The sequence below is a fragment of the Typopeltis vanoorti genome, chromosome 13, assembly GCF_054136105.1.
Source record: "Typopeltis vanoorti isolate ZY-2024b chromosome 13, IOZ_Tvanoo_1.0, whole genome shotgun sequence".
In the NCBI taxonomy this organism is placed as follows: domain Eukaryota; kingdom Metazoa; phylum Arthropoda; class Arachnida; order Uropygi; family Thelyphonidae; genus Typopeltis; species Typopeltis vanoorti.
The window spans coordinates 122893758-122910598 of record NC_143561.1 but is presented as its reverse complement, the minus strand read 5'-3'; the positions used below and the strand labels follow the sequence as shown (position 1 = coordinate 122910598).

The window sequence follows — 16841 nt, the reverse complement described above, 5'->3', positions numbered from 1 at the left end:
TAACTTCGATTCATTTTTAAAACTTTCTTACACACTTTTCTTTTTGATATCATATTCAATATCATCCTGTTCAAAACTAAATGGTGGTCACTTTCTATTTCAAATCTGTATACACTCTGTATACTGTTGCATTGAACCAGTGTAAAGATATCACTATCAACAATAACATAATTAATAAGACTTTTCTTATTTGTTGTGTCTTCTCTCCATTTGAATTTGTACACATCTCTATGCTGGAACTTTGTGTTAGTGAGGGGGTTCATTAGAATTACTTCATTTAAATTACCTATTATTATTATTATAGGTATTATTATTATATATTATATATTATTATTATTATATATTTATTGTTTGAGGTAGCAAAAGAAAAGAGTGAGAGAGTTAGAATGATTAGTCTTTTGCCACGGTATGACAGTGAAATGTTTAAAAGGAGGGCTATAATTGCAAATGACTTTATGCGTGGGTTATGTATGACGAGTGGTGTGGAATATGTGGATGTGTGGAGTGAGTTCGATGGGCAAAAGGATCTATATAAGATGGATGGCTTGCATTTGAATGGTTACTCTAAGGAGACTTGAGAAAGTGTTGCTGAATGTAGTGGATGTGCAAATTCAGGGAAACTAGATTTATTAAGGAAGGGAGGGGGGTAGATATACAGTCCTTAGGGAGGCACTTGAATGTAAGAATGAATATAATATGCCAGAGCAAATAAGGACAACAAATCAGAGTGGGATAGTTAATATAAGGCATCAAGGTAGGGTTGGGGCTAATGGGGGTCTTAAATTCATGTACACTAATACTAGGAGTATTAGGAACAAGAAGGAAGAGTTTTTGGCCATGTTTGGCACTTCCAGACCACAGGTTATAGGTATTAGTGAAACATGGCTGACTGTAGATGATATAACTAGTGGGATTGAATGTGATGGGTATAGTGTGTTCAGGAATGACAGAGAGAATAAAATGGGGGGAGGAGTATTGTTGATGATAGCTGATGAGCTCCAGCCAAGGAGAATAGAAGTTGAATTGCAGGATAGAGAAAAGAGCACATTTGAGGCCATTTGGTGTGAGATTGTGGCTAGCAGAACTAAATATACAATTGGGTGCTGCTATAGACCAGGTGATGGAAAAGATGGTGGTGACAGTATACACAAGCAAATAGAAGAAATGGGTGGAAGGAGGGTGATTATTATGGGAGATTTCAACTATGGTCGCATTGACTGGAGTGAGGAGAGGACACAAGGGAGGAAGGAACTGGATTTTATGCAGTTATTAAGGGATAACTATCTGCGACAGCATGTAATGGAAAATACTAGGGGTCAGAGAGTGCTTGACCTAGTAATTACATCTGAGGATTTGGCTGTAACAAATATGACCACATTGCCACCCGGTGAGAGTGATCATAGGGTCTTAACTTGGGAGGTCTCTTATTTCCTCCAACTCCAACAATATATTCTCACCAAGCATAAATACTGCATCCCATCTTTGTTTTCCAAATTTTAAAACCTTACATTTTGCAACATTGAACTCACATCCCCATTTCTGTGCCCAATCACTCAATTTATTCAAGTCTTCTTGTAAATTTCACTACTCTTCATAGTTCATCCCAACTTTGCATCATCTGCAAACAACTGAATATCTCCATCCAAATCTTCGCCAATATCAATAATATATCAATATCAATAACAAATATGACCACATTGCCACCCGGTGAGAGTGATCATAGGGTCTTAACTTGGGAGGTCTCTTATTTCCTCCAACTCCAACAATATATTCTCACCAAGCATAAATACTGCATCCCATCTTTGTTTTCCAAATTTTAAAACCTTACATTTTGCAACATTGAACTCACATCCCCATTTCTGTGCCCAATCACTCAATTTATTCAAGTCTTCTTGTAAATTTCACTACTCTTCATAGTTCATCCCAACTTTGCATCATCTGCAAACAACTGAATATCTCCATCCAAATCTTCGCCAATATCAATAATATACACGTTAAACAGTAATGGCCCTAAAACAAACCCCCGAGGCACTCCAATAGTGACTTTCCTTTTCCTGGATATCGCATCCCCATACACAACTTGTTGATACCTATCAGATAGCCAGTCTCCAATCCAATGCACTAATCTAATATCCAACCCCATCTGCTCTAGTTTGACTGTCAACTTATCATTAGGTACTCTATCAAAAGCCTTTGCAAAATCCAATTCATATTTTCATTTTAATATATATTAAACAGATTATAGAAGTTTTTTCATTTGGATATGCTACCAATTATATATTTGATTTAATCCTTTATCGAAGTGTAAGCAAACAAAGTTTGCACCTGTAGTATTTTCAGTACTGGGGCAACTCATATAATGGGTTAATATACTAAACAGCATAGTAGATAAAAAAAAAAAAAAAAAGACTATAAAAATAGATAACAGCACTGAAAATATCAGCTACTCCTGAACAGGAAAGACATATAGAACAAATAAAATCTTTTGGCCATTTAGGCACATTATTTAGTGAAATATAGAAACAGAATTAGCAAAGCTGGTAAGGAATCAAATGAATAAATATATTCATAAAAGGTAAAAGGATAAAATAACAAAAGATAAAAGAGAAATTAGTTAAAACACTAAGCTAGCTGTATACAGGAAGGTCTTCAAATAAATTTTAACTTATGGATCTGAGAGCTGAGTTAGAAATAAAAGTGGATCCCTGATTGAAGACCACAGATACAAGAATTCAAAAAAAAATTAGGGGAGTGAACAGATAGCACTAATGGGTGAATCATAATGGGCCAGTCTGGTTGGCCGAGTGGTTAGCGTATCCACTCTCCAGCCAAAAAGCTGCAGGTTCCAATCCCACCGTGGGCATAGATGTTTGTGATTGTCTGTGGAAATACTAGTCATGGTAGTGAGGGGTAGATGGTGTTGCAGTTAGTTGTAGTTTATGGATTGAGTTGATGGTAGAGAGACAGAGTTGTAGAGTAGGTGCTCTCCCTCGATGAGGATTTGGACTCATTGGAGGTGTTACATAATAATAATAATAATAAAATAATATTAGGAAGGAACCTAATGATGATATCATTTTGAAACGTGCAATTAGAGCTTATCTCAGATGGCATGGTCATGCAAATAGAATGGGAAAGGAAAGGTTAGCAAAACAAGTTTTGTTGCCAAGTGTTGGAGGAGTAAGATGATCCAATTAGGAAAATATAGTTCTGCAATATTGCAGTTCATACAGGCAATAGACTAATTTCGAGTAAAGTTTCTGATAAGAAATTAGTAATGATCTAACCTTTTCATGTAGCACTTCTGTAATATTCTGTACCCTCTGTGAGAGTATATATTAGGAATTTGATGATATCCAACACAATTAATGTTAAAAAAAAATAGATTAATCATCATACAGTTTCACTTAGTCAGCTTCTTTAAGAAGTTGTTCATATATTCATTCACAGCAGTCTAGGGCATGCTCTATAAGTCCCAGTCCACTTCATGTTGCTTTTTGATGTAAGGCCAGTCTTGTTAGATATGTGCAATGTCTACTATATGAGGGGAAAGTTCTGATAAACACCTAGAACAAAAATGATATTAAAGCAACTGATACAACCACAAGAAAGAACATACGAGCATATAAGAACATAAGTTACCTTCATAACTCTGCTACTAGCATGTTCTTTCTCATGGTTATATCAGTTGCTTAAATATAATTTTTGTCGTAGATGTTTATCAGAACTTTCCGTAGCCCCCCCCCCATTTGTATGTTCTCATTTTTTTTTCTTTTCTGACCTCAAATGTTTGTCTTAATTGGCTAAAGTGATGAACTTCCCAATCATATCCTGCTATATAATGAAAATTCTCTCCTGCATCTATCCTCTTATATCTATATATTAATTTCTATATAGTTAGCTTGTCCCATTCATTGTGCTTATTTGTTAAACTCTACAGTTCACAATCCATTAATCTAAACTCGCCATTAACATTTCCTATTTTAGAAATTATATTCATTACCTGACTTTGCCTTTACTGACACTTAGCCACACTCACTTGAACCTATGCATCCAATTATCCAGCAGTCTGGATATACAGCAATCCCTCGCTTAATGTGCCTAATGCATTCTTTAAAACAGTCGCATTAATCGAAAATGCACGAATCGAATATAGTAACCTATGGGAAAATGTATAATTCGTTCCTCAGATTTCTTTTTTGACCCTTAAGTTTTTTTTATAAAAGAATTAGGGTATGTCACAGGGCCTAGTTAAAGGAAAACCATGAAGCTGAAAGACAATAAAACATATTCAGAATATAAATTTATTATTTTGCTTCTTAACAGAGAATTGAGCTAATGTAGTTTGATAGGCATTCTGTTTTCTTTTTTTCATACAACTGATGGTATAGCCCTATTGCCTCTTCTACAAATTTTACTGGTTCTCTCTTCACCAGGGTCGGTCTCTAAGCATTGCTGCTTAAAAACTTCAATTGTATGAAAACTATTTTCAAATTGTTTCTGTGAAACCTCTTTGGGCTTGTCAGTGATTAAATTTTCTTCATATTCTTCAGGATCTTCCCACTGTGCATCTAAATTTAGCAGGTTAATTAATTCTCAGAATGAGATTTAATTGACTTAGATTCATTTGAAAAGCCTCTAAAATCATTTGCAACATGGAAGAATGTGCTTCCTAATGGCTCACATATTACTAGCAGTAATTTCATTCGCCTTTACGATTTTATAACCAGGCTGAGATTTCTCTGATTTGGCTAGTAAAGTCTTGGAAGGCATTCACTTCCAAAAAAAAAAAGGCTAGTTTCATCGACATTAAATATTTGTTGATCACAATAGTCCCCTTCTTACACAATTTTCTTCAAATTCTCTGGATATCTCCTTATCTGCACTTGCAGCTTCACCTGTGACTAGAACATTATGTAGGCTATTTTTCTTTTTGAAACGCTCAAATCACCCAGCACTAGCGTGGAATTCTTTTTCTTTTCCATCATTGATAGCTCTTTCTTTCAAAGTTGCAAAGAGACTTAATGCTTTTGATTTAATAAAGCCAATGTTCAGCAAGATCCATTTTTGGTTACAATCTTCGATCCATTTAAAAAGAAGTCTCTCTAATTCAAACCTTTTTAATACTTTGATTTTGAGTGCATGCATGATGAACTTGAAGCAGCCTTACCTTTCTCTTTGTATTCAGCAGTTGATTCACCCATTTCTGTGTTCTTGTCCTATCTTTGCTCTGGACTCGCCTTGTTCATTTTTCTTTATTATTTCAAGTTTTTCTTCCAATCAGATTACTTTTCGAATCATTTTCACACTTCTATTTTTTGCTTACTAATTCTTTTACTCGTGGTTAAAGGTTAGGAAAATAATTTAAAATAAAAAAGTAAGGAAAACAATTGTGCAGGATCAGCAAAATGCTATGTAAAGCACACGACATACATTTTGGCCATAAATTTGGAACATAGCGTACATGGAAATAGTGTAGCATGCCTTTAAAAAATAACTTTGTAAAATAATTCAAATCGGTAACTAAAATTATTAAAGTAATTAATTATATAATATATAATTAATAAAAATTAATTAATTATTAAAAATAAACTAAATTTTTAAAATCTGTAACATTTATTTTTAAGATGTATATAGGCGCACTAATCAAATTTGGGTATCAAAAAAAATGACACACTAATCGGGAGTACATTAATCGAGGGATTGCTGTAATCATATTAACACTTTTTGGCTGATTACAAGCTATTTTTACACACATGAAAAAAAAAAAAAATCACTGACAGGCAGACATCATATACCTGGATAATGGTCATTATTATTAATATCCATCCATTTCCATGGAGTTCATAGACTCATTATGGGAAGCACACACTGTGAATAACATTATTCACAGCATATCATCTCTCCTTAGACTCATTCACTGATAAAGCACTCAAAACAACTGCTAGTAACTTGTTCCACTCATTATTGTTGTCCAAGCACAAAAAAAAAAAAAGAAAAAAAAAGTACTCATATCCTTGTTAACCATACTGTTAAGTAACTTCAAGGGGTAATCTCCTTGTTCTCTCTCTCTCTATCCCCTTCCTCTCCTGTCATGCACGGATAGTTTCAGGGCTAATATTATGGGGGAAGGAGGAAGAGATAAAAATAATAATTTGTATAATAATTATTATTTATTTTAAATAAATCTAAAACTCAAAAATTTACTAATTAGTAATGTACTCCTTACAGTTAATCCTTTAAATCCAGGGAGTCCATTTAGGCCTGCTTCTCCTTTAATACCTGCAATTCCATAGAATCCTGGATAGCCTAATGGACCAGAAGGTCCTAAGAGATAAAATTAAAAAAATAAATAAAATATATATATGTACATATAAAAATAATCCCAGTGTTGCAACCAAAATTAATTTAAGTATTTTAAAATTTATATGCTGAATATAAATATGTGACTGAAAAAATTCCATCAAGAGAATGCTTTTTAGAGATATAAAGAATTTTTGCAAGTTCTTGTTAATAACTTAATTTAAAATAATGTTAACATTTAAAGTATTATTACCTAATTTTCCTTTTGCATCTGTTTCATGTAGCAGTATGAGAAGGGAGACAAGAATTGAACACATGTTTAAACTGCTTTTGTTATGCATGCAGGGGTGAATTCTCCATAGTTGCTATGCTTGCTGTGCAAGCTCATTACTTGAGAAAGAAGTAATATTTATTTGTTAATAAATGCATGCATTTATAAGCATTCCGTTTAGGCTTTTATTTTTGTAGACAGAAGATGTCTTAAGCTTGCATGGCAATAATTGAGCTTTGTGTTGTGTATCGAAGGCCGATGCTTGCTCATCTAGTCAAAGCTACCTTGGCTTGCTCGGTTGTGGGAGCTTCCAGGTCCTCGCTGCAGTACTGTGATTTCATGCGAGTGCATAGCCATTTCCGCTCCCTTCACATCATCTTAAACACAAGGCCATACGCAGTCGAAGTAGCTCTAGCCAGTGAGCTTCAGCCAGCCTTTACAAGTGTGCGTGTTGCTTGCAAAAATTAAGTTACAACCAACTTTTTATGATGATGTTATTGACCAGTTCATAAAGAAGAACCGTAAGGTAGAATTTGTATTCAAGTAGCTAAATTGAAAAAGATAGAATATCATTTGTAAAATAAATGTTGTATATGTATGATTAAATGTACATAAATTTCTAAACATATAGTTTTAAATGGTCAGTAATTCATTATTCTGCTAATTAGACTTCAATCACACCTCTCACTCGCTGAATGATAACAAGAGCAAGCACGAATTTCAAGACCAGCATTTGCCCCTGTATGCATGTCATTTGTTTATCAGTATTCAATAGCAATACAACATCATGACAGGAATGACAACAAGAATGACAGTGAAAGTTGGACGTATGTTGGACCGAAAGTACGGAAACAAAGAAGGATGAATGAGAGGGAAAGTGAGAAGAGAGGGTCGAGAGTTAGAAAGTTAGAAAGATTTAATGATAGAGTGAATGTGTCGCGAGGTTCAGAAGGTGAATTGGATTGGATGAAGCAAGAAATGAAATGGATGCGGAATGAAATTAAGAGAATGCAGGTCAAAACTATTAAAATAAATCATGATGGCATGAAAGAGTTAACAAAAGATGAGCGAGTGGCGTTGTATGGCGACTCCATTATTAAAGGTGTGCTAGAGGATAAAATGCACAAGGTATGTTTTCCAGGCGGTAAAATGAGTAGAGTGATTGAGGCATTGAACATGAGGCGGGAACGAGCAAAAGAGTTAATTGTATTAATTGGAACAAATGATTTGAGAGAGAACAAAGAGCATGTCAAAATGAATGTCAGGAGACTGCTTGGAAAGATAAAGGAGAATAGTGTGACAGGAAGGGTGGTCAGTGTGTTGCCTAGGTATGATTGTGGTGAAATGAGGCGGAGAGCAAGGATTATGAATGATATTCTGGCTGAAATGTGTGAGGAGATGGGAGTACAGTTTGTTAATGTGTGGAATGAGTTTGAGGGACGAAGTGAGCTGTATGGGAGCGATGGACTGCATTTGAGTGGTTATGGTGTGAGTCGCTTGGAGAGACTGCTGCTGGAAGGTAGAGAAGTGAATAGAGAGAATGAATCAGATCAAGAGGGGAGTGATGTGGAAGAGCAGGAGAGTAAGACAGGAGAGATTGAAGGAGTGGAAATGAATGTGGAAGTGAGTGGTATGAGTATAGATAATGAGAGAATGGGTGTGCAAGAGGAGCAGGGAAACGGGGAGGCTCAGGGTGGACAGGGATACACAGCGTGAGAAAGGTGGATGCTCCAAGAGGAGGTGAGAGAATGTGTAGGCAGGAGAGTAATGGGATGATCAGGGATCAAAAGGAAACAGATGGAATTGCAAAGGGTTCTAAAATGAAGAAGCAGAAAGGGAAATGGCCCCAGTCCAGCATGGAGAGATCACATCGAGTGAGTGGTATCAGTGGAACTAGCTGTAGATCCAGAAATGAGTTGTTGTGTTTGTATACCAATGCTAGAAGTATAAGAAACAAGGCGGATGAAATGGTTGCACTAATTGCGTCTGTGCACCCAGAGATTGTCGGAATAAGTGAGACATGGTTAGATGAGGATGACATCCTGACAGGAATAGAGATGGAAAGGTATGATGTGTTTCGTGAGGATAGAAGGGGTAAAAAGGGAGGGGGAGTGCTATTGATGATAGAGAAAGAGTTATGTCCATACAAGGTAGAGATGCAAGGGGGAAATGGGGCCAGTGGTTTTGAGGCAGTATGGTGTGAGATAGAGGTGAATAGAATCAAATACTTGGTGGGATGTTGTTATAGACCTGGTAATGTGGATGGTGGTGATAGTGAAATGTATAGTCAAATAAGCCAAGCAAATAAGAAAAGGGTGATCATTATGGGTGATTTTAATTATGGCAATATAGACTGGAATGAAGAGATAGCAACTGGAAGTAAAGAAAATGAGTTTCTTGAGTTTTTGAGGGATAACTACCTCAGACAGTATGTAACAGAGGGCACAAGAGGATTAAGGGTCTTGGATTTGGTCATCTCATCGGAGGATGTAATTATCAATGAGGTATCAAATCATCCACCAATTGGTGAAAGTGACCATGAGGTGATTACTTGGGTGGTTGCCAGCAGTGCAAGGACCCCTGTGAAAAAAGGGTATATGTGGAACTACAAGGGGGGTGATTATGAAGAGCTCAGGAGACAGCTTGCAGGTGTAGCATGGAATGAGGAGTTAGCTGGAAAAGAGATCAATGCAGCTTGGGGGATTTTCAAAAAATATTTAGTGGATGCAATGTCTAAATGTATACCACGGGTGAGAAGGTTAAATAAGTTAGGTGTCAGATGGATGAATAAAGAGATTAAGCATGCAATACAGAGAAAAAGGGCATTGTGGAGGCAGCATAAGAGAAGTGGAAGTAACCAATTTCATGAGTTCTACAAAGACCAGGCAAGGAGAGTGACTTGGTTGGTGAGAGTAGCTAAAGAGAGGTATGAACAGCAGTTAGCTAATGAAGCTAAAAAGAATCCTAGGGAGTTCTTTCGATATGTAGCCAGCAAAAGAAAGAATGATTATGGAAGGATGACATTGATTGGAGGAAATGGTATAAAGACAGCTGTTGTAGAATGTGTGGTGGAGATACTTAATGAGCAGTTCATAAAGATCTTTCAATCTTGTGAATGTGACTTCATGGAGAGATTAAGAGCAGTTGATGATGGGGAGGAGAGACTGACTGTAAGTGAGCAAGAGGTGTTTGGGGAGTTGAGTAAACTAGATGTAAATAAGGCTGTGGGACTTGATAATATATCACCGCGTATTCTGAAGGAATGTGCCAGAGAGTTGACACCTGCCTTGACATATTTTTTTAATACGAGTCTTGCACTTGGTCAAGTCCCTAAAGAGTGGAAGGAGGGCAAGATTGTGCCACTTCATAAAGGAGGTGATCGAACTCAAGCATCAAACTATAGGCCTATCTGTGTGTCGGGTGTTGTGGTTAAGTTGTTGGAGAAGCTTGTGAGAACTAGAATCCAGAGTTGGGTTGACAACAATGGTATAATCTTTGATGGACAGCATGGATTTGCTAAAGGGAGGTCGTGTTTTAGTAATCTACTTACTTATTACAATAAAGTGACTGCTTCCTTTGACTCCATGAGGTCTTGTTTAATAATAATAATAATAATAATAATATAACAAGACTATTTGTGCCCTCTTGCCATTCCCTTGGAAACCTACTGTTGCTGAGACTTAAAGAGCCTGCCACTCAGGGGGAAGGCAGCACTTACCCTGAGATTTTGAAATTATTATTATTTTATTATTATTATTATTTGACACCTCCAGGGAGGCCAAAGACTCACAAGGGAGGGCACCTGCTCTATAAACTCTGTCTCAACCACTCAATCCACCAACTGACCGCAACTACACCAATGCCATTTACTGCCAACCACCACGACTAGTATTTCCACAGACAAGCACAAACATCCATTCACATGGCGGGATTCGAACCCACAGCTTTTTGGCTGGAGAGCGGCTACGCTAACCACTCGGCCAACCAGGCTGGAAATAACCTAATCACATCTGGTTCAGGTATGTCTGTCAGGTCTGTCAAATCTGACACTATATCTGCCTGGATGATACACAGAGGTTATACAGTTGCAAAGTGATCACTCAGAAAGCTAAATATTTCTTCTGCTTCTCTTAACTCTCTATATTTGCATTTATTAACATGCTAACCACATAATATTAAAGATATCTAGTAGATGAACCTTTCGTCAAAATGATTATAATGGAAATTGAGCTTTGAACCTTAATAAAAAAATGAACATTTTGCCAGGATGATAGAAATTAAGTCCCTCCAAGTTCTTATGCTATGGCATAAGAACTTGGAGGGTCAGAAGGATAAATCAGAAGTTAGGAGGTAGATGAATAAACAGCATCATTAAGAAAAAGTTGTAGAGGGAATATAAAGAAATAGCTGATCAGCATGCTCATGAGCAGTACACAGCACTGGAAAGATGGGTGACCTGCATCATAAGGAAGGCTAAAGCTAATTATGAGAGAAGGCTAGCTGATGAGGCTAAAAGAAATCCCAAAGAGTTATTTTGCTATGTGGCACGTAAAGAGAAGGAATGATTATAGAAAGATGACTTTAAAAAGTGCTGAATGTGGAGAGGAAACAGAACTAAACCAATTATTTAGATTACTACGTGAGCATAATCCTTTCTTTTAGTGTTACACGATGATCAGCATTCATTTTTGAAATTATGGATTCTACACCCGTGTTAAAATAACTCTTTATTTTTTATTATCCCGACATTTCGATCTCCATATCAAGATCATCATCTGGAGCATGCATAAATATACAGGACAAGCTGTTACATTTCAAATTGAAACCTAGAGAAACAATGATTTATTCACATGCTACTCACTGGTATGACCTCTAGTGAAAAAAAAAAATTACATCAAGCTAGATTTATGATTTATGATTACATGAATAAACATTCTTGCTTACAGATAGTTTTCCTTCCAGTAACAGTGATGTCCTATTTCTATTATTACAATTGTTATTTTTGATTTTAAAAATTATTTATAAATTACAACATGAATAAACATTCTTTCTTACAGATTTTTTCTTTAACAGTGATATCCTATTTTTGAGTATTAAAGTTGTTATTTTAGATTTAGGATCCTGGATATTCTACAGTCCTATTTTTAGTTGTTCTTAGAGAGGAAGGATTCGTGGTACGAATATATGCCTTCCATATGTATGGGATTTTTAGACCATCATTATTGTTTAGATTGGGGTGGTTGATAATGATCTCACAGGCTTCCTTAAATTTGTGTTCATACCATGTTTTGGTGTGAGAAGGAAGACTATTGTTACACCCTGATATCTTAAGAATGTGAAAATTTCAGTTATCATGATGTAACAAGAGAAGAAATAAAAACCCTGTATAGATAACTAACTAAGCAAGCTTGTTCCTAAGCAGATATCATTAAGAGCCTTTGAAAGTAACGAATACAAAAAATTAAAAGAAATAAAAATATGTTTGCATCCAAGTGAAAAATATAGCTGAAATTGTTTGTTGAACTAAATAAAAAAAGAAGGGAATTTTATTACAGTTGTGATATGATAAAATAAGGTTAAGTAAAGTAAAGAAGATTAGTCATAGGATTTTGTATGTGAGAGGCTAGTTTTTACACTTGAAATAAGAGATTAAAGATTCGAGTTAATTCTTAGAAAACTTTGGAAAGGGGATTAATTTAGTATTGATGACATAGAGGTTAGCTTAAACAAAAACTAAAGCTCAAGATCATAATTCCCAAATTGAGACTTCATCATGTGTCAGTAGCGTGCACACAGACTGCATGATGTTTTGGCAGAAAAACGTCACTCCAGTTGGTCAGTGAAATCGATTCCAGTAAGGGGGGGGGGAAGAAATTGAAGAAGGTGCCAGTAGGGGTAATCGTATAAAAGGGTTAGGACCCCTCCCCCCAACAAGGCCTTTTTTCCTCAGAGTTTTCTTCACGAGTCTTCGTATAGGCCTCATGTGGTTTTCCTGTCCTGAGTGAGGGGTTAGGAGTTTTCTCCGTCCGACAGAATAAGGAAACAAAGTATGCGGGATTTCGATTCCGTGTTCCTATTGTAAGAAATGAGGGACACCGTTTAGTTAAAAAAGAAAGAAGATAATGTCAGTGTGTTTCATCATCCAGTGATCGTAGTGCCCACGTGGTGAATTCCACAGCCATAGAATAGATGATCCTATGTATGTCCTTGATTGAAGAATGCGAGGTAAAGATTGTGAAAGCCCATCTTAGTGCCAAAAGAAGTTAGGAGTGATAAGTTATAGAAGAGTTCATCCTAGGAAGGTAAAGAATCCGAAAAAGGTAGAGACCAGTGTAGAAGACCCAAGTCAAAAGGTACTGTAAAATCTCATGTCAATTCAAATCATATGCAACTGTAATCATTGTTCAATTACTGAACAGTTGAAGGGATTAATGAGAATTATACTAGGACTTTAGTACATGTCAGACTAGAATGAAAATGAGCTTGTTACTATTAATTAATTAGTATTCATGTGCCTAGAGATTTATGCATGTACATTGTATTTTAATTAAGAGAGTTTTAAAGGTCAAAAGTGTGTATTAGCTCAGCGAAAGGGTAATTTTAATCCATATTGTCTTAGTGAGAAAATTAGAGTAACTGATTATATATGTCCTAGAAAATACAGAATTATAGCGTGATCAGACCAGTAAGAGGGTTAGACAAATGGTCAACTAGTTCTAGGATTATACATGTTTGTATGTATAGAATCTGTTATGGCGATATGATCACAATTCTCATGTAGGATTTTAACCTAATACTTGTGTTTAGCTAGTGAAAATTTGTATTATATATTCTTAGTACTGAATTGAGTTTTATTTGATAAAGTATGAATTTTACCATGTTCAAGAGTTCAATAAACTTTTGTTCATTGAAAATACAGTTGTCTATGCGCCACTTGTAACAACGTATGAACCTAATTATGCAGGGGGGGGGATTTTGTTAAGTTGCGAGATAAAGGTCACGACTGCATATTAGTTTCACACATTCACACTCTGACATATTTTGGTAATTGCTCCTTGGTTTTGAATTTTATATCTTAAACTAAATGTCCTGAAAGGCACAGTATAAAATAAATATTTAGGGACACTAAAGGTAGCTTGAATATTTGTATTTGGGTGATATCTCGTATATAGATAAGATTTGGATAAAGACAAGTAGAGTTTCACATGTAAGGATAGTTGAAAGCCTAATAATCGTAAATTGGGACACAAAACTATCTGTAAGCAAGAATGTTTATTTATGTAATCATAAATTAAATCTAGCTTGATGTAATTTTTATTTTTTTATTATTATTTTTTTCACTAGAGGTCATGCCAGTGAGTAGCATGTGATCAAATCATTGTTTCTCTAGCTTTCAGTTTGAAATGTAATGCAGATTGTCTTGTATATTTATGTATGCTCCAGATGATGATCTTGATATGAGGATCAAAACATCGGGATAATAATAATAATAAAAAATAAAAAATAAAGAGTTATTTCAACACAATTGTAGAATCCATAATTTCAAAAATGAATACTAAGTGAGCATTTTTCAGGAGTGTACCATCTAGGTGGTGGTGGTGTCATCACAATACTAGATGTAATGCTGACTGATGAGAGAATAAATGGAAATGCTTAAAATATTGCAGAACCTCAATATAACCAAGGCCATGGGATTACATGGCATATAGGGTTGTGTGTTATGAGAATGTTCAAGGGAATTTATCATTTCCTCTGATCAAGCTAATTTGAGCCTCAGTACTAGGAAGGTGCCAATGGAATAGAAAGAGGGCAAAATAGTCTCACTGCATAAAGGAGGCTCCAAGACAGTACTAACAAATTATAGGTCAGTCAGCATCTCAGGAGTGGCAGTTAAGCTATTGGGATAATTTGAATACTTTTTATAATAAAGTGACAATGGAGTTGGATAAGAGAAATGGCTACTCAGTGATTTTGCAACAGCATTTGACAAAATTTCCATACCTCCTTAATAGTATCTCCATCGTGATGAAGTAAGGAGGCTTGTGCATAGGAGATATGCCATACATCAAGAGATATGCCAGAGGTAGCTAAGGTACTAGTAGAGCCTCCATAGCTGGACAGGATGAGAGGGGCCAGACTAAGAGATACCCTAGTCCTCCAGGTTGGGGGTTTTGCATAAGGCTGGTTACCTTACCAAGTAAAAAATTTCTATAACTCAGATGCTTGAACTGGAAAATCTGTTGGAACAAAACAACAGAAAACAACGAAGAAAGAATAAAGGTAAATGATTAGGAATTTTGGAAATTTTAAAAGTAGTCATGTGGAATGTGTAAAGCATAACAACAAAGGAATTCAAATTGGTAAAACAACTAAAAACTAAAAATATTAATATAGCTGGAATATAAGAAACAAAAAAGAAATTAAAGGGAACAAAAGATACAGGTGGCTTTACTATGCTATATGGTGGAGTGGACCAACATATCAGAGCGCTTCAAGTGCCACACCACTAAATGGAAAAATAGATTATGAAAGTACAATTTTGTAAATGATCAAATTATAACTAAATTAAACAAATAGAAGCTACTTAAATATCATAGGAGTATATGCCCCTGAAGAAGGTAGGAAAGAGGATTCTGAACAATTTCATAAGGAACTACAAAAATAGTAAATAAATGTAATAAAAATGACTATATGTATATATATATATATATATATATATTAATAGCAGGAGATCTTAATGCTAGAGTTCCAATCTCAAATATCTTAGGAAAATATGAAGAAATTTAAATGAATAACAATGGTCAACCTAATACACTTCTGTACTTTTGATAATTTTAAAATAATCAATACTTTTTTTCAAAAAAAGAATATAAATAAATATACTTGGAATGGCAGATAAACAAGATCTATAACTGATTGTATCATTACTAATCAGAAACTAGTTCCACATGTGAGAGAGATGTACGTGTTTACAGAGGAAGTGAATTTTTTTGAGATAACTAATAGTAGTCTCTAAAATAGAAATACCAGCAAAATAGAGGAAAGAAGTAAATAGGAAAAAACAAATATTAGAATACTATATCAATCATGATTAACAGATTACCTAAAACAATACAAATCAGTGAAGATATAGAAGAATAACAAAAAGTTTTAATAAAGATAATCCATAAAGCAGCCTCTGAAGTAGTCGGAAAGAAAAATAAAATATTAAAAAGAAAACATTAAAAATCTGGAACAGATATAGAAAATGCAATAAAAGAAAAATAAATGGCATACATTATGGTTTTGTTAAAGGTTGATCCTGCTTTAGCAATTTATTAGCTTTCTATAACAGAATGACATCTGAGTTGGACAAAGGAAATGGCTACACAGTGGTACGTCTGGATTTTGCTAAGGCTTTTGAAAGGATACCCATGGAATAGATGGGGATGGATACTAAACTGGTGATATGGATAGGAGAATGGCTCAGGGAGAGATACCAGAATGTGGTGTATGGAGGAGCAGAGTCCAGGATGAGGCAGGTGACCAGTGGTGTGGCTCAGGGCTCTGTGCTTGGGCAATTGTTGTTTAATTTGTACATAAATGATATAGGAAATGGCTTAAAGGGAGATATTCAGTTATTTACTGATGATGCAAAGTTGGGTAGCGAATTAAAAAATCAAGCTGATGTTGAGAGTTTGCAGGATGATTTAAATAAGCTGGTAAAATGGGCAAAAGGAAATGGATGTCAGTTCAATGTGGACAAGTGTAAAGTTATGCATTTTGGGATTAAAAGATTACCAGCTATGTACTACATTGATGGAACGTTAATTCAAGAGATTGATGAAGAGAGGGACTTAGGGTGTTGGTAGATAGGGGCGATGAAGTTCAGGTGACACACTGCTAAGGTGTCCAAGACTGCACGTAGGATTACTTGGTTGTTGAGGAACACACTTACATTCAGAGATAAAGAGGTCATTATTCCCCTTTATAAAGCGTTGCTACTTCCACATTTGGATTACTGTGCTCAGGTTTGGTCACCTGGATTCCTCAGATATGAGGAGGCTGTGGAAAGGGTTCAGAGGAGAGTGACTAAGTTGGTGAATGATGTAAAAAAATGCTCCCTACATTGATAGATTGAGAACTAGTGGATTGCAGAGGGTTGGTTGATAGGTGGAGAAGAGGGAATATGATAGAAATATTTAAATTACTAAAAGATTTTTATAAGATTGATGCAGGGGTAATGTTTCAGCTGTGTGATAGCGATGTAAGAACAAGAGGTCATCCC

The 16841-nt window shown here is 35.5% G+C and overlaps 1 protein-coding gene across 1 annotated transcript in view; it reads right to left on the bottom strand.

Annotated features, from left to right (window-relative positions):
* LOC150100509 (uncharacterized) overlaps positions 1 to 16841 on the bottom strand; it is a 1094033-nt gene that overhangs the window by 556332 nt on the left and 520860 nt on the right. Inside the window, exon 19 of the mRNA XM_090402670.1 lies at positions 6230 to 6327. Within this exon, the coding sequence (XP_090258796.1) occupies positions 6230 to 6327 (98 nt within the window). The remainder of the gene's footprint in view (positions 1 to 6229; positions 6328 to 16841) is intronic.